Genomic DNA, 27,652 nt, shown 5'->3' on the forward strand with positions numbered 1-27,652 from the left:
AACAAAAAGGCCTGGATAACAAGGAGCATCTTTCATGAATGGTTCACGCACTTCTTCTGCCCTGCGGTTGAAAAGTACTGTGCCCAAAATAATCTTGCCAACAAAGCATTACTCATCCTAGAAAATGCCCCGGGTCACCCTGTAAATTTAAGTGATCTCTCTGATAATGTAAGGGTAGAATACCTCGTCGAAAATAAAGCCAATCCCATGCAACCCATGGGTCAAGGGGTGATTTCCACCTTCAAGGCTCATTATCTGAGGAAGACTTTTCAACACCTTTTGGGAGGAACTGATGGGGAAGATAGGAGTACAGTTAGGGAATTTTGGAGAAACTACAATATCATGAACGCTGTGGACAACATTGCTGAAGCATGGGATGAACTTGAGCCGTCCTTGATGAATAGTGTGTGGAAGAAGATTTGGCCCGAGTGTGTGCATGCTCATGATGTTTCTCAAATAGAAAATATTACACAGATTCAGCAAGACATTTTGGCCCTCGCAAATGACATAGGCTTTGCAGAACTTGTAGAAGCAGATGTAGACCAGCTGCTACAGTCCCATGATGAAGAGTTGTCCAATGAGGAACTTATGCAGTTAGAACAAGAGCGAGCTGTAGAAGAAAAGGAAGAGAATGAAGATGCTCCACCCATTCTCCGACAACTGACTACAAAAGAATTGTCGGAAGCCTTTTCCCACTTTGAGGCAGGCATGCAAATTCTTGCAAATAATGATCCCAATAGTGAAAGGAAATTTGCAGTTTCAAGAGGAATAAATGATACAATTAGCTGTTATCGAGAGCTGTACAATGAGAAGAAACAACGTTCAAAGCAACTATCTTAGGATGCTTCCTTTTTTTTTTTTTTTTTTGGACAAATTTTCTTTACTAAGTGATCAAGGAAAATGAAGTAACAACAAGAGAACATTTTATGATACAGAAAAGGATCATAATGTCTTCCCCTCCCACAACTTGATGTGTCCTTTTGCAGAGTAAGCCAGAGTTTATTATTTCTAGTTATGGTATTTTCATTTTGTGACTTATAAATATTAAAATTTTAATTCTAAAATTGCCCCTTAAATTTGTTTTTAAAAGATGAGGACTACACCTCCACTTAAAGATAGTTCCTGATATTCCCAGAGTTGGAGCAGTTATGCTTAAAAGAAAGCCCAGAAGCTTCTTTCTAACTTTATATTTTCTTGAATGTGCTTTGAGGAAGGGAAGGGTATAAACAGTTTCTACTCCCAAGGCAGGTTTCATTTAAACATAGGGGACTGGTCTCAATGGACTAATGTTTGGCCACTGTTTGGGTGCAGTGTAATGTGGACAGATCCTCAGGGTGATTTGCTCTTATCTGGCTAAGTAGTAGCTGTAGTTGCCTCCGGGTGATGACTGAATTACCCTTAGGTCTACTTTCATCTGCACAAAGGTATGTATGTAATCCTTGACTATTCAGATTTCTGGTCGATGCTCAAAGAAACAGTACCTTCACTTCAGGGCATATCTTAACCACTGCTTTTGCAGAAACATTTAGAACTCTTATTTAAAAGTCATGAGTTTTGTCACATATCAAAATCACACCATTCTCTCACTCGATATACTTCCTCAAGTACATGGATATAAACACATACACATATACACATATACATATCAGTTATGTTAATACATAGATCAGGGGATTTACCACACATCACAGTGCACATTAAAATTATTTAATAATACAGTAATTTGGATAATCAATATAACTGCTGAATCCATTTTTCAGGCAAGTGTTTGGGCAATTTGCTTGCCATTGAACAGTCTGGCTTTGTGCTTACCAAAGGCAGATACTGCCACAAAGCCTAGCTAGCCCCATTGTTTTCTTTGGAGGCCTTTCCCATCTGCCTACAGAAGTACATGTAATGCAGTGTCTGTTACATATACCAACTGGCCCCTTGCTAATTTTTTCCTTTGTAAATATGGTCTTTGGGGGCAACATCAAAAAAAGTATTCTATATAGAGGACCCTTGATCTGATTGAAAAGCAGGACTCATTCCACCAGGAGAAATGGAGGCTGGGTTTTTGAGGAAACAGTAAACTCTTTCCAACAGTTGCTAACCTACTGATATTTTTGTGTGAAGTAGTTTTTTTTTTTTTTTTGGTGTGTGTGTGTGTGTGGTGATCTTTTTTTATGCTTATGACATGATAGGAAAATCCCAATAACATATATGACTCTTATTACAGAGTAAATGGGAAATAAAATTCAGTGATCAGAAGTGTCATATAGAAAAGAATTGTGGAGATTTGGGAATAGAGAAAAAAAATCAAAGACTATTTGAACATAGTCAGCTGATTCTTCACGTTTTCTTTTGCAAAAGAGGATAGAGACGAGGTCCAATAAAATAAATTTAGCACTCATATTGCACGCTTTGTCTGCTAAAGTGCTTTACCAACATTAACTTTCTCATAGACCCACCACGAGGGAGGTAAGTCAGTATTACTATCCTCATTTTCCAAATGAGGTAAATTGAGATATGGGTGAAATGATCAGCCCAAAGCAACAGAATTTGAGCAGATGAACATAACCCTTGTGTTCTTGTCATGACATGCTCCAATGAGGAACAGAATATAAATGGAGGAGGATTGATTGAGATTCAGAGACTTAACTGGGCCATGCTCCTATTATCCAGTTTGCAGATTGGGCCAAGGAGCCACCTTCCTTTCTGCTTACACAAAAAAATCCCCTCATTTGCTCTCATCAGAAAGGGAGATGAATGACAGAGGGGAGCCACAATCCATCCTGTTCTACAGCTACTTTTCTGACTTTATATACTATATGCATGGAGAACCAAAGCACAAAGCCAGCTCAAGCATGGTAATGTGTGCAGAGAAAGGAAAGGAGAGTTAAGGGCATGAAGATACCATAGCTAGAAAAACAGGTTGTAGCCAGATCTAGATAATCCACATACTACTCCAACCTAGCTCTCTACAGCTAGAGGATACCAGAGACCTATAGATCTTTCTTCCACGTTTCTTCTTTGACTCAGATATTTACCCCCTGATACAAAAGTTGATACTTTCCTATCAGTTTTATGATTGGAGTATTCAGAGACTGATCCGAGTAGAGGAGGCCTCCTCTTTTAAAAGTGTCTCCTTTTAAAGACACTGTCACTTCTTTCACCAAGTATTTGAAACCCTTCCCTTTTACTGTATGGATCAGAAACTCAGTTATAGTCTCCATCAGGGACTTTTCTACAGACAGAACAAAAAATCCTCCTATGCCCTCTCTATAGCCCAAGCCCCCAAAATGTGAAAGCCTGGTAGAGAAGATGAATGATACAGGTCCTAAAACAGACAAAGCCTCTTAACTCCAAATGAAAAATGGTTACCAAATACAAATGTTCCTTATTGAAGTTTTCCATCCCCATTCTCTACCTTGTCCCCACTTATCTTTTGTGGAAGGGAATAAAGCAGCTTGCTCCCAGACTTGGGCTTTTTGAGAGAGTAGAAAGTGAGATGAGCATGTCCCAGCTCTACTTGTAAACAAAAAGACAAGTGTCAAATATTCAGGAAAGGCCTTGTGGTTTCCAGTCCTGCACCCCCCAGCCCTAGTGTCTTAACTCTTTGGGCAACAAGAGTGGCAAAAACAAGGTTCCCGGATGGCAATTTGGTCCAGAGAAATATGAAGATTGCCTTTTGTAGAATGTTCCATCTCTCTCTCTCCCCTAACAATCTTTTTCTCAGGCTTCATGCAGTAATTGCACAGAGCAATTGCCAGCACTTACTATCTGGGGTCCAGGACACCCCTTCTCAAGGTGCTGCGCTCCTCTTGCCTATATGATGACCTGGCTGGGACCACCAAAGACACAAGTTTAACTGAGCCAAAGAAGGAAGAGCGGCTGTCATGTCACCCAGCAAGAGAAGCACCTATTTCCTCCACCCTTGGCAGAGGTATGGGCAGAGGCAAGAAGGGCTAGATGGATTATGCAAAAAATAGAAGACAGGCAGTACCTATTAGACCTGAAGGGCTTCCCCCCTCCTCAAAAAAGGACTTAAATAAGAAGGAAATTTCCCACTTGGCTAGGTGACCCTCGAAATGACATGGGGCAACATTAGATGAAAATTAACAGCCTTAGCCAATAAAACGAGCAGCCTTCAAAAGGGAGGGAGGTGGTATGAGGGGTACTAGATAAAACCCATTTTTCCTTTGAGGAAACCATGGATGATCTCAGGGAAGAAGTTCCTCACAACCTCAAGGTCTGAGGGTTTGATTAGCCCAGATTCATTGGGTGGTTTTGATTACTTTCCCCGGTGTCCCTGCTAATAGCTAGCTTGCTATCCCTCCTACTCCAGAGGTAGGACCTGGTCTATACACAGATGTCCACACTCCAAGTAGGAAGAGATGCCAATAAGTCCCTGGCCACTGCATCCGGGTCCCCAAGGGAGGCTGGGCTCTGTCTCTTTGGGGAGATGAGGACATCTTCCTCACACCCCATTCCCACCAACACAGCTGCTGAGACTAACATGGATGCCTCTGCCCAATTGGACCAGCTCATACCACAGTCCCCACAGCATGGTCCCCAAGAATCGCCCTCATTTCTTCACTCCAAAAGAGTGCTCTCGCGTGACCTCATTTGCTTCGTTCACATCTCAGGGAGAAGAGCCAGCAGCATAGTTACTCCCTGAGTCACGAGGGAGTCGCCTTGTCCCTGGTGCTGGCAGTGGCTGGTGTGTTGGCAGGGCACTGGGGCAGGAGTGCCAGCATTCTAGGCCTCAGCTTCTGGACTGGGCTCCTGGAAGAGTGACTGTTTCCGCAAGTTCAGCCGAGCACATTTGGGGCATGTGGTAGAGTTGTCATAGTAGCAATCCCTGAGTAATAATACAAGAAGAGAGGCAGAGGTATTCAGGTCAGTCTGGGGACTCTCAAAGGAAAGATTCGGGACAGTGGGACAGATCTGGTAGATCGGAAGCCTTTGCACTGTGGGAGGGGGCCCACTGTAACACCCTGTATCACATGGGACCTAACATTATAAGTGCCCATTAAGGAGAAAGGCATCCCAGAGAGATGGAGCTGCTTTGGGTGGCCAAGGAGGCAGAACGCCAGAGCAGTTTTCCTGGGCTGCTCCCATAAGATGTGAACTGCTTAACTGATGACTCAGTAGTAATGTGGGCACTGGTATTCCCACTCTGCCTCTGAGCCAGGGCCTGGACATACTGGTTCTTTAATCACCAGTGACATTGGAACTCTCAGCCAGTAGGATCCCATCCTTCAGAAAACAAAGAGTACTGCATGACAATTAATCCTCTGACCAACCTAACATTTCTCGCTAATAATGATAGTTATTGTGAATAATAACATTCATAGAGAACTTTTTATTACCAGTATTACCAGAGGCTTTATTCATGTCAATCGTTTGAAGTAATTAATACAAATATTATTGACCATGAAACTGAGGTGTGTGCACAGAGTTCCTACCATGATTCCAAAGGCACTGTGCATCTGGCAATACAGACTAGCTCCATATGTATGTGTGGTACATACTTTATATTAAATCACCTTCCTTTCCTCGACAACTTATCCCCCATCAGACTGCCCCCCCATCCCCTACCCTGAGTTCATGAGAGCGGGATCATAGGATTCTGAGAGTGAACAAGTCCTATGATAGGCCCTGGTAAAAAAACCTGGCTGCAAACACATTTTGGCAGACTGAATCACCAACCATAAGGTCGTGTTTTCCAGGCCTAAGCATCAGATCTGAGGAGAAAGTACAAAGCAGTATGAGCTAGGACAAGAAGACAGGAAGGTTCCTACCTGTGGAAGACAGCAGAGCAGTCTGTGCATACTGATGTGTGGCTGTCGAAGGGGAAAAGTACATCACCTTCTTTGCAGAGTTCACATACAAAGCCTTTGGCCTGACACCGCTGGGGATGGGAAGAGACAGTAACTGAGAGAAATGCAGAATGGGAGAGCCCCACCAGGAAACCTCATCCCCACTAAAGTTAAACAGTTTTCCCAGTCTGCTCAACCTCTCATTCAATTTCACAAGTGCTTGTTAAGCATCGATTACTATGTGCAAAAATCTATGTTAAGCACTGAGGATAGAGAGAGAGAGAGACAGAGACAGACAGAGGGACAGAGGCAGAAACAGACAGACGGGGGGAGGGAGCAACAACTCTTCTTGCCTTCAAGAAGCCCATATTCTACCAGCAGTGGGGAGGATATAATTTGTACAAAGATATATAAAGGCCTCAGGAAAACCTCTCCCCCACTTTAAGAGGGGCACCTGACCTGAGACTTAAAGGAAACAGGATTTTAAGATGCAGAGATAAGAAAGATGTATGAGCAATAGTTCAAAAGCATGGGGCAAGAGAAGGTTCATTTGGCAGAGCTAGAAGGCCAGTTTGGCCAGAACATCAAGTGCATGGGAGGAAGAAATAGAAACTAGTCTCGAATGGTAGGTGAGAGCCAAGATTGTGAAGTCTTTAAATGCAAGGTTGGAGTCTGCCTTTTTATTTTAGTGGCTATGGGAAGTGACTGATGATTTTTAAGTAGAAGAATGATGTGATCAGACATGAATTTTAGAGTATTATCGACAACCATGTAGGGGATGGTTTGAAAAAAATTATACAAAAATAGGTAAATCAGTTATCGGGCTACTAAAATAGGCCAAGCCACAAGAAATGAAGGTCTGAATTAGCCATGGCAATGTGAGTTGAGAAAGGGGCATGTAATAGAGATTAAAGAGGCAAAATCAATAAAACTTTGCAAATGACTGGATACGAGAGAGAGAAGATTCAAGGATGACTTCAAGGTTGTGAATTGACATCACTGGAAAGTGCCTGCCACAAAAACAGCAAAATTAGGAGGAGGGATGGTTTTGGAGGAAACCATAATACGTTTTGTCTGGATATGTTGAGTTTAAGAAGCCAATGGGACAGCCAAATAGAAATATTCAATAGGCCACGAGTAATGCTTGATTGGAGTTTAGGAGAAATTGGGGCTGGAGAGATAGATGTGGAAGTCTGTATAATAACGGTGAATCAATCCATGGGAGCCGCCACAAATACTGGCCTGGACACCTGCCCTGCCCTTTCTCTCCAACCACCCTCTTTTAAGCACTTCTAGGCTGAGAAGGATCAGAACTGGCCCAATCTGCCTTCCTCCCACTTGCTTCAGCGCACGTTAATTCTGACCCACGGAGCCAGGGTTCACGTGGCCTGTTATGTCAGGCCAGAGGAGCAATAAAAGCCCAAAAGGCAGGAGGCCGCTCTTCCCCTTCCCTGACCGTGCCTCACCTCACAGTCTAGCTTGATGTGTTTGGCGAAGAGAGTATGGATCTCTGTCAGAGAGCAGCTGAGGCGGCCAATGTTGATGTCCACTAGGTCCTGCAGGGAGTACATCTCATCGTTCTCCACAAAGTGCTGCCGGTCTTGGAGCTGTAAGGCCAGAGCTGCTCTGGACTGGGAGTCCGGCTCCTCATTCGTCACACCCTCCTGCCTACCACCTACAGAGCCCTGTCCAACCCCTGGCCTCCGGCTGTGCTCCTCCGCCTCCTCGGCAAACTTACCAGCGCTCCTAACTGCTGGAGAGCCTAGAGCTGGCTAAGGAGGAAGAGCGAGCCTCGGGAGCCTTGTTACAACCATGTTTCCTGGGCTCATTCGCTCTAGATCTCACAGTAGCCTCAGATGAGCCAAAACCAGTTGGCTCAGGGGTGTTAACATGGGAGATGAGATGCCAGTGCGATCAAGTTAGTGCAAACAGGCTACGTCCCTGAGTGCGTCCACTTACAACCTACATACACACGCATGCTCTGTCCTGTGCGGTCTTCTCCCTGCCCACGTGCTTTCCCAGAAGTGGCCTGACCTGTAAGAGGAGGCGAGCTTCCATGGCCTCTTTGCAAGTGATGAAATATGGCTTCATGAGCAGGATATCCTGCCGCAGCTTCTGCAGAGAAGGTACAAAAGATGAACCACCATCACCAGCCAACATCAGAGCCCTAGAAAAAGGTGACACAGTCTAGATTTTGGCAAACACACCTAGTTCGTGGCTCTCACCCTTGCTCATGCCTTAGAGAGACAGCACGGGCTGGGCAGTGGACAGAGGCCTGACCTCAGAATCAGGAAATGACCCTGACAAGCTGCTCATCTCAACGCATCAGGCAATTCCCTAAGATCAAAGGTGCCAAGAAGGTACCAATCTGCATGATACGTAGAGTTTCCTCACTGGCAGTTCCCTACACCAATTGCATCAAACTGAAATAGAAATGGATCCTTGCAGGCAGCATGCTTGACTAAGAAAATCACAAATTAACCTAATCTATATTGAGTATCTTCTAATTAATTTGGTAAAAACTTCTCAATTATATTTTCATCTGGTTCAGGCCAAACTCAAGAGTTTTGCCAATTGCTTTTGGCACCTCTCTCCTAACCCAAAGGAATCAAAGGGTCCCCTCCCCTCAAAAAAACACATGCTTCAAGAGCAGTGATTCTCAAAGAATGATCTATAGATACCCCCAATATCCTTTCTATGGATCCATGAGTCAAAATTATTTTCATAATAAAACTAAGATGTTTTAATTTTAAATAAAGTAAATAAAAATATATATAACCCTCATAAACCAAAGACTCTGTAGAGGAGGGTTCTAAATCATTTTTATGAGTCTAAAGATATTCTGAGATCAAAAAGTTCCAGAAGGCCTGCCCCAGGTCAGCCCCCAGCAGTCCCTTTCTCTATTTAGCCACACTCAAATCTTATCTCCACATCTAACCAGGTATTAAGTCTGATTAATTCTACTCCTCTGGCATCCACCCCATTCACACAGGCACAATCCTAATTCAGGCCCTCAATACAACTCACCAGGACTATTAAAGTAACACACACACACACACACACACACACACACACACAATGGTCTCTTTACTCTTCTACCCATTATTTACCCAAAGTGATATTCTGAAAGCACAGGGCTGAACCTGCCATTCCACATTTTAAAATGTCCTTTGTGTTCAGAAGAAAATACAAACTCCTGGGAGTAGACAGCTAGGCTGTGCGCTGAACAGTTTCAAGTCTGGTGACAGGATGAGTTCAAATTTGATCTCAGACACTTATTGTGTGACCCTAAGTACTTCATCTAATCTCTATTTACCTTAATTTCTTCATCTGTAAAATAACAGCACTTACCTCTCAGATAAGGATGTTGTGAGAATCAAATGAGATAACCATTGTTAAGCACATAACACAATGCCTGGTGCAAAGGGAGTCCTAGATTTTGTTATGGTTCAGTTGTTTCAGTGACTTTTTTTTAAATTAAAGCTTTTTATTTTTAAAATATAGCACAGTGGGTAGAGCACCAGTCCTGAAGTCAGGATGATCTGAGTTCAAATTTGGCCTCAGACACTTAACCCTGGGCAAGTCACTTAACCCTAATTGCCTCAGCCAAAAACAAACAAGCAAGCAAACAAACAAAATATATGGATGGATAATTTTTCAACATTGACCCTTTCAAAACCTTGTGTTCCAAATTTTCCCCTTCTTCCCCTAACCCCTCCCCCAGATGGCAAGTAATCCAATATATGTTATATATGTTAAAATATATATAAATCCAATATATGTAAATATATTTGTACAATTATCTTGCACAAGAAAAATCTGATTAAAAAGGGGAAAAATGAGTAAGAAAACAAAAAGCAAGTAAACAACAAAAAGAGTGAAAATGCTATGTTGTGATCAGTGACTCTTCCTGACCCCATTGGGGGTTTTCTTGGCAAAGATACCGGAGTGGTTTGCCATTTCATCCTATAGATGAGGAAAATGAAGCAAACCCCATTAAGTGACATGCCCAGGGTCACACAGCTCTCCGTTTCCACCAGACTGGCCTGACTGATGTTCTTGATCCCGGAGATGACACATACAATCGCTTCCCAAGCCTGGAACACTCCCTCCTCATCTCTGCCTCTTAGAATCCCTCATTCTTCCAAAGCTCTGCTCAAGCAGCACCAGCTCAATGTATCCAAGGCCTTCCAGGATTCCTGCCCCTTAGCTACTGTGTCCCCATTACTCTGCAATTACTTTGTATAAATTCTATTCTTATAGATTGTAGCATATTGTTTCCTCACAATAGCATTTTAGTTCCTAGAAGACAAAAACTATTTTTTTTTTTTTTACCATTTTATTCTTAGCACAGCTCCTGGCCCATAAATGCTTGTTGAGTGAACAAATACCAAACGTGAAGAGATCCAGCATCAGGGGCAAGCTAATCCAAGAGCCTTCCGGGACCTTGCCATTCTGACTTACCCGGATCTCCACCAGCTCCTCCACGTAGTTAAATAAGAGCGGGTTGATCTCCCGTAGTTTGAGCACGGGCCGGGACACCATCAGTGTGAGATAGCGCATGCTGCATCGTGATACCTAGAAAAAAACAACACCCTCATCACCCAACAATCGCTTCCCTGGGCTGCCCTCCCTTGGCCGGGAATGGCCTCCCTCCCTGCTCCCCCCATCCCCAATCCCATTCTTCCCTCCAGTTCAAATAGCCCCAACTGCAGGAGAAAACAAGATGGGACTTGGGAAGATGGGCCAGGGGTACAGGTGAGCCTCCTCACCTTCCGAGGCTCAAAGTCCCAGTTATGGATGACTCGGGCGGGAATGACGGCCAGATCATTCCAGTGGCAGTTACTGCAGTAATACTGACCAGTGTAGTCACATTGCCGAGCCTCACTAGGCACACCCCCTGGGAGAAACAAAATATAAATAATAAAACAAAGCAACATATCAAATCAAGAAGAGGGATTTTTTTTTTTTTTAAGAAGGCCAGGTCCTAAACACTGCTTGAAATCAATAAAAGTAGACATCAGAGATTCTCATTCAGCTGCCTAATATCAAAGGCAGTGAATGTTGAGATTCAAACTTAGGTGTCCTGACTCCATTATACCAGGAATTCTTTTTTTTTTAATAGCTTTTTATTTACAAGTTAGATGCATGGGTAATTTTACAGCATTGACAATTGCCAAACCTTTTGTTCCAATTTTCCCCTCTTCCCCACCCCCTCCCCTAGATGGTATGTTGACCAATACATGTTAAATATATTAAAGTATAAATTAAATACAAAATAAGTATACATCTCCATATAGTTCTTTTGCTGCACAAAAAGAATCGGACTTTGAAATAGTGTACAATTAGTCTGTGAAGGAAATAAAAAATGCAGGCGGACAAAAATAGAGGGATTGGGAAATCTATGTAGTGGTTCTTAGTCATCTCCCAGAGTTGTTTTGCTGCATGTAGCTGGTTCAATTCATTACTGCTCCATTTGGAACTGATGTGGTTCATCTTATTTCTGAAGAGGGCCACATCCATCAGAATTGATCATCATATGTAAGTGAAATGAGCAGAACCAGGAGATCATTATATACCTCAACAACGATACTGTATGAGGATGTATTCTGATGGAAGTGGATTTCTTCAACAAAGAGAAGATCTAATTCAGTTTCAATTGATCAATGATGGACAGAAGCAGCTACACCCAAAGAAAGAACACTGGGAAATGAATGTAAATTGTTTGCATTTTTGTTTTTCTTCCCGGGTTATTTTTACCTTCTGAATCCAATTCTTCCTGTGCAACAAGAGAACTGTTCGGTTCTGCACACATATATTGTATCTAGGATATACTGTGACCTATTTAACATGTATAGGACTGCTTGCCATCTGGGGGAGGGGGTGAAGGGAGGGGGGGAAAAAGTCGGAACAGAAGTGAGTGCAAGGAATAATGATGTAAAAAATTACCCAGGCATGGGCTCTGTCAATAAAAAGTTATAATAATAAAAAAAAAAAAGAATTGATCCTCATATAGTATTGTTGTTGAAGTATATAATGATCTTCTGGTCCTGCTCATTTCACTCATCATCAGTTCGTGTAAGTCTCTCCAGGCCTTTCTGAAATCATCCTGCTGGTCATTTCTTACAGAACAATAATATTCCACAATATTCATATACCACAATTTATCCAACCATTCTCCAATTGATGGGTATCCATTCATTTTCCAGTTTCTGGCCACTACAAAGAGGGCTGCCACAAACACATACAGTATATTAGGAATTCTTAAACATTTTAGTGTCATGGACCTGGTTTGGGAAAGCTTACAGACCCCTTCTCAGGAGCAGGTTTTTAAATACATAAAATATATAGGCTTTTTTAAAAAACCAATTATTTTGAAATACAAATTCAAGGACTCCACTTTTTTTTTTTCTCTAAGGACTCTACATCTATACTACGCTGCCTGTCCAACCTTATTTCCCAGTAAACCTCCTTCAGCCTCCCCCAGAATATTCCCTTCTATGCTAGAGCTGAACTTCAAACCTTCTAAAACTGATTCCCTGTGCCATACATACTTGCTCATGCCTCTTCCTATCTGGAATACCCTCTCTCTCTCCTCACTAAGTTTCTTTCCTCTCTCAAAGTCCAGCTCAAGTCTGCATCTCTTCATCAAAGCCTTCCCTGGGGGCAGCTAAGTGACACTGTTCTTAAAACACCTAATACTTCCTGGCTGTGTAATCCTGGGCAAGTCACTTAAAACCCTAATGGCCTCAGCAAAAAAAAAAAAAAAAAAAAAAGCCTTCCCTGACTGACCCAGCTCTCCAGGATCACTTCTTCCTCAGAATTCCTATAATATAAATTTCCCACCATGAATCTGACAGATAAGTGCTCTGTATTTAGTAATCTTCTTAGGTCCGTGACCTATCTTCTGCACTATATCATAAGCCCCTTGGCAGAAAAGCCCACATCTTGGATCTTTGTGTCTCAATCACCTAGTGCAATGGCCTCCATATATCTTACTCTTAAGGACTAAGACATTCCTGTTTCTCTCCTTTTTTCTGCCTTCCTCTTGCAGCAGAATATACTGGGGCTAGAGCAATCAGGGAAAGGCATATGGAGAACACTCACGTAGAGACACTGGCGCCCGACATTCAGCACAGCGATAATCCTGACTGTCCAGGCCAGTCTCTGGACAAATGTTCAGCTCGTACTCTGCCTGGTGACTGACCTTTGAGCGGACACAGGGTTTGGAGATGAGGTTCAGGCACTTGCTATGACAGCGATAGTAGCAACCTAAAGCAGACCAGGTGAGAGGTCAGAATAGGCACAGGTCCCATACAGCCTCATCACGTCCCATCCCACTGTTTCTTCTCACACTGCGACTGGCCCGGCCCCAGAAGAGCTTGTGACTCACCTGTGCAGGTGTACCATGTCTGGATCAGGCCCCAGATGATGGTGCTACATTTGTCACAGGTCTGCTTGACACTTTTGCTCTTCTCCTTGTAGAACCGGTGCTCAAGGAGGACACGGATATTGGGTTCATCTTCATTGGGATCCTATTGTATGGGGGTAGGGGGACATAGATATGTTAAGGGGCAAAGAGAAGAGATTCCCTGAGGATTTCTCTTTTCCCCTACTCTTTCTGCAGACTAACTTCTCAGTTCACACTTCTCATCTTTAGAGGAAAAATGAGTACATATCATCAGGCTATACTGAAGTTATCATTCTTTTCATGTACCCAGGGACACTCAGTAGTCTGGAACTACTGTGTCTGAAAAGTGGTTAGTTTATTTTAGGTAAGGATTTCTGTAAAACATACTTGGAGACCTTTCCTCATGACCTTTCCTGATGACAGTAATTTACCTTGAACTCCCTTTGAACTATAAATAACAACTAATAATCCTATTATGATTATCAGCTATGGACAAAGGGGTATCTAGAAGAATGAAATGATGGTCCCTATCATTCACATCTAGGAGAATGCCTTTAGTTGGGGGTGCCACAGTTGAGGGAGTATATGCAGAACAAGAACACAAGACTGGCAAAGGGACAGAGCAATGAATAAAAGCACAAATTGGAGGAAATGGGTGTTTATCCTAGGGAAGAGAGGTCTTAATGGGGGACTGAATGGTAAGTATTTCCATACTTTATATGGAAAGGGGATTATATCTGTTCTGCTGAATCCCAGAGGATCCAACTAGGGCAAATGGGTAGAAGTTACAAAAAGGTAGATTTAGGCAGCTTCACAACAGGATAAAATTTGACAGCAGAAGTGGTCCAAAATCCAAGTGGAAATCTCCCTCCTTTGAGCACTTCTAAGAAAGGCTAGACAGCTATGCAGCGGGTATGCTGCAGAAGGGATTTGTGTTAGGTTCAGGTTGGACTAGATGTAACCTGAGGTTTCTGCCAGTTCTGTGCCAGAGAATGTGCCAAGCAGATGGAGCTGGCAGCCATTCCCTAGATTCGTCTCACCAGACTTTGCCCTGTGGCTCCAAGGGATATAGAGCTCTCGGAGGGAAGGGACGGGGGTGAGCATACACCTTCAGCTCCTGGAGCTTCAGCCGCAGGTGGATCAGCCTCACGACAGCATCCTTCTGCTTCTCAGAATGTTCCGGCAGCTCCAAGATCACCTGCTTGCACTCCTCAATGGCCTGCCGGAGCTGCTCAATATCCGAAGCCAGGAACAGACCCTACCCAGACAGGATTCGGGGTTAGAGGCATCCCTACTATCCCAGCCCTCTGCCTCAATACCCTTTAAACAACACCTGTGGACCATAGGCTGTCAGGGCTTCAGGACTGGGCAGGCCCCTTCTGTACTCTGTTAAATCAAACTCTGATTCTCCAACCCCATAATCTCTGGTAGCTCTCTATGTACATGAACATGTGCAATTCTTCCAAACGTATTTCCATATTCATTATGCCAGGGCAACACATTACAGGAAGGACAACAACACACCAGAGTATATTCAGAGGAAGATAAGTGTGGGCAAGGGGCCTAAGGCTGTCTCCTTTTAAGGATCAGTTGGAAGAAAGGGGGACATTCAGCCTGGAGAAAAGAAGTCTTGGGGGGACATGATAGCAGGGATGTGAAGGGCTGTTGTATGGAGGAAGGATTAAATTTGTTCTGATCATTCAATATAACTGCCTCCCCTTAGAGATGAGCAGATGAGGTCCAGCAAAGGAAAGGGATTTGTTGAAGGTCAAGCAGTCAGTGAAATTCGATTCAACATGAATTTATTAAATGGCTGCAACTATGTGTCAGACACTGGAGATACTCTGTCCTCAAGGAGCTTAAGGGTCTATGAGCAGGGGAGGAGGATCAACGTGGACACAGATAAATAGCCATAAAAATTTATTGGGAATAGAGCATGGATACAAAAGGATGAATCAGGAATGGCCTCCTATGAGAGGTGACACTTTGCATGGGCCATCAGAGGAAGCTGGGGACGAAGGTTAGAAAGGAGTGCACTTCGAGGCTTGTGAAATAGTGGTGAGGCTTGGACTTGATCCCAGGGCTCCTGCCCTCATAGTCTATTAGTAGAAGGGGAAGGAGGGAAAGGTGATCACATTACGGTGTTTCCCTTCCTTCCCAGATCTATTCAATTCCAGGAAGATGGAAAAGGCTGAAGGTGACCCAGAAGGAGAAATGAAATCAAGATAGGCTAGAGGAAGTTTCTATGCCTTTTTTGAGTGTTGAACCCCTTTGGCTTGCTGCGGAATGTTATGGACCTTCTCAGAATAAGGTATTTCATGTATAAAACAAATCACAAGCTTACAAAGGAAACCAATTATATTGAAATACCTATAAAAGTGTTTTTAAAAAGCAAGTTCATGGACCTCCTCAAGTTAAGAACTTCCTGGATCAGGAACAACATATAAAAGAACTAGAGATGACAGACACTCAGGACTTGGCCACACCTACGTGGTGTTTTAGGGAAAGGAAGGAAGAAACTCGAGAGTCCTCTTCTCCCACACAGACAGGAGCCCAAGTGAGTTTTCAGTAATCAAATTTCACCACGTAGGGACACATACCACAGGACGAGAGAAGTGATCCTCAGCCAAGCCCAGGTCCATCATGCGTTCAGTACACCTGAACTCCGGTTCCTGATGGGGTTGATCCAGTGGTGAGTCTGCAATGGGTCACATAAAGTGAGGAAAGAAGGAATAGCTAGAAATAAAAAGTTTTTAAAACTCCTTTCTTCCCCCAGTCACTAAAATCTCAAGCCTCTTTCTCAAAGGATGCCTGTTTCAATATTCAAACTTCCACTAGAGAAGGGAAGAGAATTGCCTTCCCTTTTGCATCCACCAGAGCTAAAATCTCCATTCTAGCTGAGTTTGAGGTTGAGCTCTAGATACTCTCAGGACCAATCCTTCCCTATCCCCATTCCAAATAGTTTCTGGCAGTGTTTTTATACCTTAGCTCCCTGTATTCACCAAGTTCTATTGGCTATGGCCCCAAGGGCAGAGCGCAAAGTCATAAAGAATATTGGACACAGGATTAGAGAAATAGAACCCTTCTCTCATGTTGGCAAGCAAAAGTGAGCTGAAGACTGCTGAAAGAAAAAAGGGAGAGCATATCAAAGCTATACTTCTTCAGGGTGTCCCTCCAGGGAATTTTTAAAAAGTCAAACATTTGTTTGTTAAATACTCAGTTGTAAGGGACATTATTTTTATTCATCAAATAAGCTAAAGAAATTAAAATATAACTCAATTTAATTTTATTTAAATTAACAACTAAATTATACTTTAAAAATATCAACTTCCCTAAGGGTTCCTTTTCACTAAACTTTTCCTCTTCTAAAATACATAACAACCTTTTCAGCCTTATAATCCTATCTAAAAAAAAAAAAAAAAAGCGTCTTTCCAACTAAACCCTGGTCATTCATATTGCCATGAAGTGTAAGCAGTACACTGGAGAAGAAAATGGCAAATTGTATCTTTGCCAATAAAACCCCAAGGATAGTGTTGCTGTACTGTAGTCCACAAGGTCGGGAAGAGTCAGATGTGACTGAATGACTAAATGACAATAAATAGTACATAGGTCAAAGACCAATGATCAGAGACAGATGCTTTAAAAATTTTCATTTTTGTGGAGGGCCCCAAAACAACCAAGCCATGCTTCCTTCCTTCCTCTTCCCCAACAAGGCAGCAGAAGATAAGTGAATAGGAAACAGGGAAAGGAAGTAGTGATAGCAATATCAGTAGCAACCAAGTATCCCCAAAGATTGAGAAAGACTCTACTTCCCTTGAGATTCTGGGCAACCTCCCATGACAAGATAGCTGCTAGCAATGAGGGTGTGGCTGGGCACATCCGGCATGGGGACATGAACACAGACATACAGATACACACACACACACACACGCACACACGAGAAAACAATTCTCTTCCCTTCTCTAGTCTAGATTGACAATGATACAAACTACAGCCTGCTGTACAAGTGACAGTAGCCTACAAAGTATAACTTTTAAATGATCCAAGATAATTCCCAATGACTGATGATGAAGAATGTTTACCCCTTTTTTGACAGAGAACAAGACATAAGTTTTTTTAGACATGATCAATGTTTTGTCCTGTTTGCTGACCATGCCTATTTATTACAAGGGTTTCATTTTTCTGTTTCCCCCACCCTCTCTTAATGGAAGGAAAGATGGAGAAAAAAATAAATGCTTAACAATCTTTTAAAAATTAAGAAAAAAAATCATCAAAATGCATATATTAGAAGAAATGAGAAAGATCTGAAAATTTTGAATTTATTACAACTAAAAAAAAAGTATGCACATTTGTTTCATGTACAATCCACTTTTTCCATTTTATGACATCTATAATATATTTCAAAACTAAATAAAATCAAATATTTTTGCGTAAAAAAAAGTGCATGTGTTATTTGGAAGGGGAAATTAGGTCTTGGGCATTGCCTCAAAGCCTTCTCCCATTAGTAATCCTACCTGTAGTGGTTGGTCAGATGAATAGTCATCTTAGGAGCCAAATAGTCAGAAAGCAAGCTCTTTGAGGACAGGAATAATGTTCATTGTGTATTTGTTCCTTGGCTCCTAGAAAAAGTCCCTAGCACATGGTAGATAGATGTTTTGCTAAACTAGAGAGATAAGATACACGTTCAATCAGAAATCATGGAAGGGATGGCAGTGATAATCCAAGTGACTAGGAGACAGCAGGTAAGTACCAGGACCAAGTGGTCCAGGAGGAAGGACAAAGATCGCTGACTTTATTGTTTTTGCTGTTCTGAGTAGTGAATGCATTCTGCTGGGCTACATTCTGCCTCCTTCTCCAGGCAGGAATTAGCTCTTCCCCCAGTATAGGCCATCCCTTCTCTGTGAGATTATTTCTTTGATTCTCTTCCAGACCTGTTCTACAGGAATCCTGATAATAAAAGACTGCCCCAGTTGTGTCTGCCCAAAGGGAAGGGGCCTTCCTGGGTACTGTCTCTCAAGGACAATTGACTCTCCTCTTCTAACCAGCTCTCATTAAAGCAAAGTGATTACTTGTAATTAATGATGAACCACAGAACAGAGATAACTGAAATTCCCAAATAGTCTCCAAATCCAATCACTTCTACCCTTGGAGTCGGCATTATATTCAACAAACATTTATAAGCACTGACAATATACTAGTTATTTCACCACCAGAGATACAAAGACAAAAGAAAGACTAGGTCCAAAGCTTACATTCTATTAGTTCAAAATAACAGGTAAAGTAAAGAGAAATAAATGCAAAATATATACAAAGTCTATCGAATTATGTTTCCTACATTGTGCTGGGCATTATGTAACTACTTTGCAAATATCTGTTTTGATCCTCACAATAATCCTATTATTATCTCTATTTTATCCTTAAAGAGACTGAGGCAGCCAGAGGATAAGTGACTTGCCTGGTTATTAAACAGAGGTCAAGAAAGAGGTCTTCCTATAGGATTCTGTCCTTGATCTGAGCCTTGATGGAAGCTAGAGATTTATTTATTTTTTTTTGCTAAAAAATGAAGAAATGAATGAATAAATAAAAATATTATTTTTTATTGCTACCTTTTCTATGTCACCTCAGTTTCAGGATATATCCTTCTCTTCCCCTACATACCTAGCCATCACTTATAACAAATATAAAAAAGAAAGAGGGGGAAAAAAGCAATTCAACAAAGCTATCACATGAACTGAGTCTGGCAATGTCTATAACACTCTACATCCTCAGCCTCCAACATCTGCAATGAAGGAAGGAAGGTGCATTTTCTCAATTCTTCTTGGGGCCAAGCTTGGTTATTACAATTATAAAGTTCAGTTGGGGTTTCTTTCTTATTTCTTTTTATATTGCCACAGTCACCATTCACCTTAGGCAGGCACCATTCACAGTCGGAAACTAGGAGTTCTGTCCTAATTCAAGAGGGAGGGCATTCTAGACCTAAGAAAGGATGAGGAGATGGGCAGCATCTTGCTCTCTTTTTAGTGGCCCAAAGATAGTTCTTCTGGGTCAGGGGCTGGGAGCTGGCATCAGTATTAACAGCAAAAGCTAACCTGGATGAGCTAGAGTGACAGACAGAAAAGGGAGCAAATGGTTTAATTTTCAAAGGATTTAGAGCCAGAAGAGGCCTTAGAGGTAATTAAGTCCAATCTTCCCATTTTATAGATAAAAAAATGGAGGCTTAGGAAGGTAAAGTGACTACTTAGCCCATGTCACTGAAGCTGAAACAAGATTTGAATCCAGGTATTCTCACTTCAAATCCAGACTCTACTGTCTCTGGGTTCCTCTCCCCTTCAAGGGCAGGGTACTCACCTTCAGGAGAGAGGTCCTCAGAATCCTTGTCAGCTGAATGCTCATGCTGCCTGCCAGGCAGCTGCTTATTGAAGGGGTTGAGGTGGGCTTGTCGAAACCGAGCCAGCTTCTCATCATATTCCATAGCAATCCAGCCTGTGGAGATCACACCAAAGCAGCTATGAAAAAAAAAAGCCCTTCAGAGCTCCTGGTTTTGCACCTAGCATGAAATCTGCTTCACTTCACTTCAAGCTTCCTAAGCTTCCTCTCTGAGCCATGAAAGTCCAGGCTTCAGTTCCCAAAAATGCTCCTCTACCCTTCTCACTTCCCCTGGGGAATCCCAGGTTGAGTCACCTTCAGAGAATAATAACTCAAAAAACTAGCCTGCCATCTCTCGTTCCCCAAATCCTGGGATGTCTGCCAGCACAAAAAGCTCCATCCCTAGAGCTAGTGGCTTCTGAATAAAAAACAAAGTTAACAAGCATATATTCAGTACCTACTATGTATCAGGCACTGCGCTAAGGACTGGAGATACAAAGAAATACAAGATAGTCCCTGTTCTCAAGAAGCTTTCATTCTAGCTGGGGAACTCAACATGCTAAAACAGAAGATAAACACAAAGTAAATTAGAGATAAGCAACAGAGGGAAGGCAAGGGGAACAGGCAGTGAAAATGCAGAGAGTTAAAGCCTGAAATCAGCAAGAATGTAAAGTAGTTCTGGCTATCCCCATTCATTCAGTGACTCCAGAGTTGCTGGAGCTCTGAGCAGAAGCATAAATAACAAAAAGATTAGTCCTCCAGACCAAGGCCAGCAGGTCAGGAATTTGAATCCACAGCCTGAGAAACAGCAACCTAGCCTACTCCCCAGAGCTCTAACCTTGCCAAGGGGGCCATGAGAAGCCCTTACATCAGCCTGTTCAGTCCCAGCTAGAGAACACAACTGGAAAAACTGTTCGTCTCAAATATTCCCTCTGGAACAATCAAGTTATTTTCTGGCTCTCTTTCTAACACAGACAAGATTCACAATCCTTCTGCCTGCATTTTTTATTTCCTTCACAGGCTAATTGTACACTATTTCAAAATCTGACTTTTTATACAGCAAAATAACTGTTTGGACATATATACACATATTGTATTTAACTTATACTTTACCATATTTAACATGTATTGGTCAACCTGCCATCTGGGGGAAGGGGTGGGGAAAAAGTTAGAACAAAAGGATTTGCAACTGTCAATGCTGAAAAATTACCTATGCATTTATTTGTAAATAAAAAGCTATATAAAAAAAGATTCACAATCCTAACCTTTTTGTAATACAAATAAAAGAAAATAAATGTACTGTTATCATAAGATTAACAATAATTTTTAAAAATACAAACAAAATAAGGAACAGAATCCCAAGAAAAGTCATAAAATCTTTTTTTTTTATTTTATTTTTTTTTTATTTAATAGCCTTTTATTTACAGGATATATACATGGGTAACTTTACAGCATTAACAATTGCCAAACCTCTTGTTCCAATTTTTTACCTCTTACCCCCCTACCCCCTCCCCTAGATGGCAGGATGACCAGTAGATGTTAAATATATTAAAATATAAATTAGATACACAATAAGTATACATGATCAAAACGTTATTTTGCTGTACAAAAAGAATCAGACTCTGAAATATTGTACAATTAGCTTGTGAAGGAAATCAAAAATGCAGGTGTGCATAAATATAGGGATTGGGAATTCAATGTAATGGTTTTTAGTCATCTCCCAGAGTTCTTTTTCTGGGCATAGCTAGTTCAGTTCATTACTGCTCCATTAGAAATGATTTGGTTGATCTCGTTGCTGAGGATGGCCTGATCCATCAGAACTGTTCATCATCTAGTATTGTTGTAGAAGTATATAATGATCTCCTGGTCCTGCTCATTTCACTCAGCATCAGTTCGTGTAAGTCTCTCCAGGCCTTTCTGAAATTATCCTGTTGGTCATTTCTTACAGAACAGTAATATTCCATAATATTCATATACCACAATTTATTCAGCCATTCTCCAACTGATGGACATCCATTCAGTTTCCAGTTTTTAGCCACTACAAACAGGGCTGCCACAAACATTCGTGCACATACAGGTCCCTTTCCCTTCTTTGTAATCTCTTTGGGATATAATCCCAGTAGTAACACTGCTGGATCAAAGGGTATGCACAGTTTGATAACTTTTTGAGCATAGTTCCAAACTACTCTCCAAAATGGTTGGATTCGTTCACAACTCCACCAACAATGCATCAATGTCCCAGTTTTCCCGCATCCCCTCCAACAATCATCATTATTTTTTCCTGTCATCTTAGCCAATCTGACAGGTGTGTAGTGGTATCTTAGAGTTGTCTTAATTTGCATTTCTCTGATTAATAATGGAAAAGTCATAAAATCTAAAAATATTTACATTTGAAGAAACAAAAGGACATAAAAACTTGCAAAAATTCTTATTTGCTGTGTTCCCTTCCAATCTCTTCTTTATCTATATATTTAAATCTTTGTTGAGGATGTTGTTTTTAAAGAATTATATGTGGACGACAATATGTTTACTCTTCTAAGACCACCTTTATTTAGCTTTGTTTTATAGAAGTCTTTTGATAGGGACAGCTTGGTGGTACAGTGAATAGAGTGCAATACCTGGACTCAGGAAGATTCAAATCTAGCTTTAGACCCTTAGTAGTTGTGTGGTCCTAAAGAAGACACTTAACACTGTTAGCCTCAGCTTGCTTATCTAGAAAATAAACTAGAGAAGGAAATGGCAAATAACTCTAGTATCATAAGAAAATCACAAAGAAACAATTGAACAACACAGAAATCTTTCCAAAATGTTTTTGCATCCTCTGTCATTGCCATCTTGACAACACAATGTTGTCAATGTTCCTTTCTACTTACAGACCCTAAAATTTGATGGTCTATTATATATACATTTATTTGGCCATGCTCCTAACAATGGTACAAAAAGGAGATTTTCAGGTTTTTTTTTTTTTCACTCTTACAAATAAGTCAACTGAATATTTTACAACTAATCTACTGTCTTCTCTCTAAACATCTCCTGCCTAAGGTGGATGGGACATGACTTTATCACTGTTCAAATACTGCCTAAAATAAAGGAAATAAAATACTTCTGACTTACCATATCACTCAGAAATGAATCAAATTCCTTCATTCTTTAACAACCCAAATTACTATCAATTATAGACTTTTTATAGTCAGAAAAAGATGCTTGAGAGCATCTAGGAAGACATCTTAATGAAAAAAATGGGAGGACAGGAACATCACAGAGAGGATAAGTAAGTAACTTGCCTAGAAATGAAGAGGCTGAACAAGATACTAGTTTTCTGCTTATCCAAAAAGGTGGATCTACTGGGGGTTCAGCATCTTCACTCCACATATATACAAGTTAGTGACTTGGAGCTCAGTTATTGCCTAATACAGGCTGGCGGACTGATTTTTCCTTCAGCTTCATATTCTATTAATTTCCCTTCTATTAACAAATAATTTTCACTTTCCAGCTACCTCACCAGCATCTGTGTCCCCCAGCCCAGAAATCAAAGCACAGAAAGATTTACGCCTTCATTCCTAAAACATCTTCCCTGGGAGGTTCCATGATGTTGATTAAGGTCTGTTGCTTCAATTGCTCATTTTATAATATTAATTACAATAACTTTACTAGTAATATCTCATTGGATCTTCATAACATCCCTGAGAGATAGGAACTATTATTATTCTTATTTTACAGATGAGGAAACTGAGGCAAATAGGTTGATATGTTTACAGTCACACAGCCAGTGAATATCTGAGAGAGACTACTGGGTTTTATATCCTAAGGGAATCATAAAGGAGGGAAAAGGACCCACATGTGCAAAAATGTTTGTAGCAGCTCTTTTTGAAGTAGCAAAGAATTGGAAAATGAGTAGATGCCCATCTACTGGGAATGGCTGAATAAGTTGTGGTATATGAAGGTAATGGAATATTATTCTATTAAAAATTATGAACAAGCTAATTTTAGAAAGGCCTGGAAAAATTTGCATGAACTAATGCTGAGCGAAACAAGCAGAACCAGGAATACGTTGTACACAGAAACAGCAAGATTGTGCGATGATCAGCTATGAAAGACTTGGTTCTTCTTAGTGGTTCAGTGATCCAAGGCAACTCCAATAAACTTTGCATAGAAAACACTATCTGCATCCAAAAAGAGAACTATGGAGATTGAATGCAAATCAACACAAGCTATGTTTTTTTCCCCTCTCTTGTGGTTTTTTCTTTTTGTTCTGATTTTTCTCTCTCCACACGGTTCATAAAGAAATGTGTATTTAAAAAGTTACAATATATGTAAAACCAGAAAAAACTAAACAATTAATAACAATTTTTTAAAAGAATATTTGAGGCAGATTTGAATTAAAGTCTATCACTCAAAGTCTAGTTCTCTATTCCCTATACCTTATCCCTAGTACACTGACTTTACCCATGAGCCTCCATGCAGCTTATGATACCAATTGGTCCCCCTTTTTTCCCCACCCCAACCTTTTTAGTTCTGGAACTACAATCAAATTAACTTGTCATTGCTCCTAAAAGATAAGTGACTTTCCCTGTGGCCCCACTCACCATTTTCCAAACCAAAATATTCCTCCTGAACCATTCCCCAGTATAGTATGTATGTTCTCCCCCAAGTCCTCTTCTAGAATGAAGGACAAACAGCAATGTTCTCCCCCATTAAAATATAAATTCCTTAAGGGCATGAACTATCTTCCATTCTGTTTTTGTATGCCTAGCTTCTCAGTGCCCAGCACTGTACTTGGCACATGGTAGGTGCTTAATAAATGCATTTTCATCTATTATTTCATTTCATTCATTTCTTTCATTCCTGCTGTACCAATTGTTATGCCTGAGCATTCCGTATGGTAGCCTTCCTCATGTGTATCAAAATGACAATATCCTAAAATCCTAGACAATCCTGTCTAATATGATGACCAACCAGATTAAAATCTTGTAAGGATTGGGAATCTCTTCTGTATACAGGAAATGACAAAAAGCTAAAGGGATATGTGATATGACTATGCTCAGAATTTACTGCTTTTTGATCTAAATTTTTCTCTGAACCCAATCAATAAGCACTGATTAAGAACCTACTGTATGCCAAACACTAGGCTAAGGTCTTGGTATAGAAAGAAAAGCAAAAGACAGTTCCAGCCCTCAAGGAGTTTAGTCTAATGGGGAAGAAAACATATAAACAATTATGCCCAAATATGATAAATGCAGGATAAATTGGAGATAATCTCAGAGGGAGGGCAGTAGTAGTGTGAGGCCTAGGGAAGGCTTCTTGTAGAAGATGGGATTTTAGCTGAAGTTTGAAAGAAGCCAGAGAACAAAGAAGTAAAGAAAGAAAGAAAGAAAAAGAAAGGAAGGAAGGAAGGAAGCAAAGAAGGAAGGAAGGAAGGAAGGAAGACAGGAAGGAAGGAAGGGAGGGAGGGAGGGAGGGAGAGAAGAAGGAAGAAAGAAAAGAAAGAAAGAAAGAAAGAAAGAAAGAAAGAAAGAAAGAAAGAAAGAAAGAAAGAAAGAAAGAAAGAAAGAAAGAAAGAAAGAAAGAAAGAAAGAAGGAAAGAAGGAAGGAAGGAAGGAAGGAAGGAAGGAAGGAAGGAAGGAAGGAAGGAAGGAAGGAAGGAAGGAAGGAAGAAAGAAGGAAGGAAGGAAGGAAGAAAGGAAGAAAGGAAGAAAGGAAGAAAGGAAGAAAGGAAGAAAAGAAAGGATATCAGGGACAGCCGGGAAGAAAGATAGTAAGGGGAGACTTGGGGGGTAGAAGTGGTTATATTTTTATTTCATATTCATACAATTTTGAACCAGAAAGAATCTTCTAATCCAGCCCTCTAAATTTTTAAAGATGAAAAAATAAATCATAGCTCAGAGAGTTTAGTGACTTTACTGTGATCACACACAACTAGGATTCAAACAGGGCTTTCAAGAGAAGGGATTTTCCAAGGGATCCTTTGGATCCAATGCTCTTTGATAGTACACAAAGGAAAAATAAGTAAAATGAATCAAAAGTGTCATCTTAGCCAAACATGCTTTCCCCCCATTTCCACAAGGAAACCTGACCTGCTTCTCATCTTTATCTTTGCCTGGGATGGGGAGGCGTGGGGTGTTTGAGGGGAATGACTTGGCAGTTTAAAAAAAAAATCACGTCTGTTAAGTTGCTGGTGGGACCAGACAAAACACACTGGGCAAGAACACAGCTGCAAAGGGTGACTTCACAGAGATGCAATCGAGACGTCCCCTCCCTTGTCCTTCCGGTCCCTGAACCAAAACAAGTAAATTCCAAGCAGGGCAGGGCCTCCATTGGCACACACCAACATGGCATGTTATTATGACAGCCACATCCCCGGTCATCGGAATACCAGAACAATCCCCTTCATTCATTCATTAGACCTGTAACCAAAGGATGGAGGGGCCGGAATTCAGCTCCCGGCTGTGATATCACAGAATTTTAAGAGTGGTTCTCTCACCAAAACATCATCACCGAAAATTGTTATTGCTGACTCTATCTCGGGGATGCTCTGTCATCTCCTGACTCAAAAGTGGGCAGGGCCTTAGCCTGATATATTTAGAAGATCAAATTGCCTGCACTACATCACCATCAACAAATACATTAGGAAGTTTCTACTTTTCAGGAGTGAAGGAGCGCTCTGCTCTAGATGCTCACTGGTTTAGGTGCCAAAGGTGGGAATATTAGGACTTTCTGGGAGCTCCTCCTGCTACGAGATGGGAACAAATAAAGGAGAGGATGGTTAGGGAAGGAGGGGGGGCACATGGAAAAGCTGGATTACACAAGAAGTAGAAAAAAGCTGCCAATAACCTCAAGTGTAACCATAGACACTAAACCTCAGTTTCCACAATAGTTTAAAGTGGGGATGATAATACTAGTCCTTTTATTGCTATCTTGTAGTCTTGTAGGAAAAATCAAATGCTTTTCTGAAGGTCCTTCCAGCATCATTTGTGTCATATACAAAATATGATAATGTCATTCAATCAGGATTCAGAACTGAAGGAGTGGGGTGGCTGATAATTCCTTCCGTGCTCCCCCACAACAGTGACAGTACTCCCCACCTCCCCATACCCAGGGCATCTCCTGAGGTGCCCCACGCCTGGAGCCTGATCACAAGAGGAGGGTGCCAGGACACCAGGACCCCGCTCTTGGGGCTTCGTCCTGCTCCTGCCCACTTCTGCACCCGAACCCGGGACCTTCGGCCAGAGCGGAGAAGCAAGGGGACGGCGGGACCCTCAGGGTCCCAGGCTGGGCCACCAGCATTCCGGAGGGAGGAAGGGAAAGGAGGAGGAGTGGAGAGGGAGGAAGCGGGCCGAGGGGAGGGGGAAAGGAGAGAGAGGGGAGGGGGAAAGGAGAAAGAGGGGAGGGGGAAAGGAGAGAGAGGGGAGTGGGAAAGGAGAGAGAGGAGAGGGGGAAAGGAGAGAGAGGGGAGGGGGGAGGAGGAAAGGGGTGGGGCAAAGAGGGGGGCAGAGATCTCCTCACAGCCCCCCTCCCGCAGCCGTCCAGGACACTCACCCGAGCATCGCCCGCAGCCCCAGCCCCCGGCGCTGCCGCTGCTGCCCCCAGCCCCAGGTCCGACGGCGGCCAGCGCTGCCGCTGCAGCCGCTACTGCTGTCTGCTAGTGCCCCAGCCGCCGCCGCCGCCGCCGCCGCCGCCGCCGCCGCGCCTGCTACATTGTAACATTAGCTGTCCCGGGGAGCCGAGATGGAGCAGCCCCAGCGTCCCGAGCCCAGAGCGGCCGCCTCCCTTCGCCGGGCTCAGGGCCCTGCTGCCTCCTCAGGCCGGGAGGACTACTTACACGCCTCCTTGTCTCAACTCTCCCTGGCTTTGTTCCCAGAGGTGACCCGCACCTGGAACGCCGTCCCTTCTCCTGGCCAAGTGAAGCCCTCCGGCCGTTTCCTCTGCAAGAGGCAGACCCGCGTGGCCCCTGGAGGCGATGCTAGACAGCATCCTCCTGGTGCAGAGCGTGAAACTTTCGGGGAGAGACCACTACGTTTAGGTCAGGTTTGGTGGCTCTGCTGGTTATTTTGAAGGATTTCCTCCCTCTGTC

The 27,652-nt window shown here is 42.2% G+C and overlaps 2 protein-coding genes across 4 annotated transcripts in view; one reads left to right on the forward strand and one right to left on the reverse strand.

Moving 5' to 3' along the window:
* Window positions 1–905, forward strand: part of CENPBD1 (CENPB DNA-binding domain containing 1) — a 2,277-nt gene extending 1,372 nt beyond the window's left edge. The window contains exon 1 of the mRNA XM_012540392.2: window positions 1–905. This exon is cut by the window's left edge and continues 1,372 nt beyond it. Within this exon, the coding sequence (XP_012395846.2) occupies window positions 1–840 (840 nt within the window). The 3' untranslated portion in view covers window positions 841–905.
* On the reverse strand, window positions 850–27,253 carry DEF8 (differentially expressed in FDCP 8 homolog). Of its 3 annotated transcripts, none has more exons than XM_031950100.1 (12): window positions 27,118–27,253; window positions 19,564–19,721; window positions 15,816–15,913; window positions 14,324–14,473; window positions 13,198–13,339; window positions 12,912–13,076; window positions 10,577–10,704; window positions 10,269–10,382; window positions 7,839–7,919; window positions 7,271–7,411; window positions 5,787–5,896; window positions 850–4,843 (listed from the first exon to the last, which is right to left on the reverse strand). In XM_031950100.1, the coding sequence occupies exons 1-12, from the start codon at window positions 27,123–27,125 to the stop codon at window positions 4,741–4,743; spliced, it is 1,398 nt and encodes a 465-aa protein (XP_031805960.1). In that variant the 5' UTR covers window positions 27,126–27,253; the 3' UTR covers window positions 850–4,740. The 3 variants fall into 3 exon arrangements, with proteins under 3 accessions (XP_031805960.1, XP_031805962.1, XP_031805961.1); XM_031950101.1 differs by having other exon boundaries at window positions 4,741–4,843; window positions 19,564–19,698; XM_031950102.1 differs by lacking the exon at window positions 7,271–7,411.
* Between the last annotated feature and the right edge of the window lie 399 nt (window positions 27,254–27,652).

The sequence above is a fragment of the Sarcophilus harrisii genome, chromosome 2, assembly GCF_902635505.1.
Source record: "Sarcophilus harrisii chromosome 2, mSarHar1.11, whole genome shotgun sequence".
NCBI classification, from domain to species: domain Eukaryota; kingdom Metazoa; phylum Chordata; class Mammalia; order Dasyuromorphia; family Dasyuridae; genus Sarcophilus; species Sarcophilus harrisii.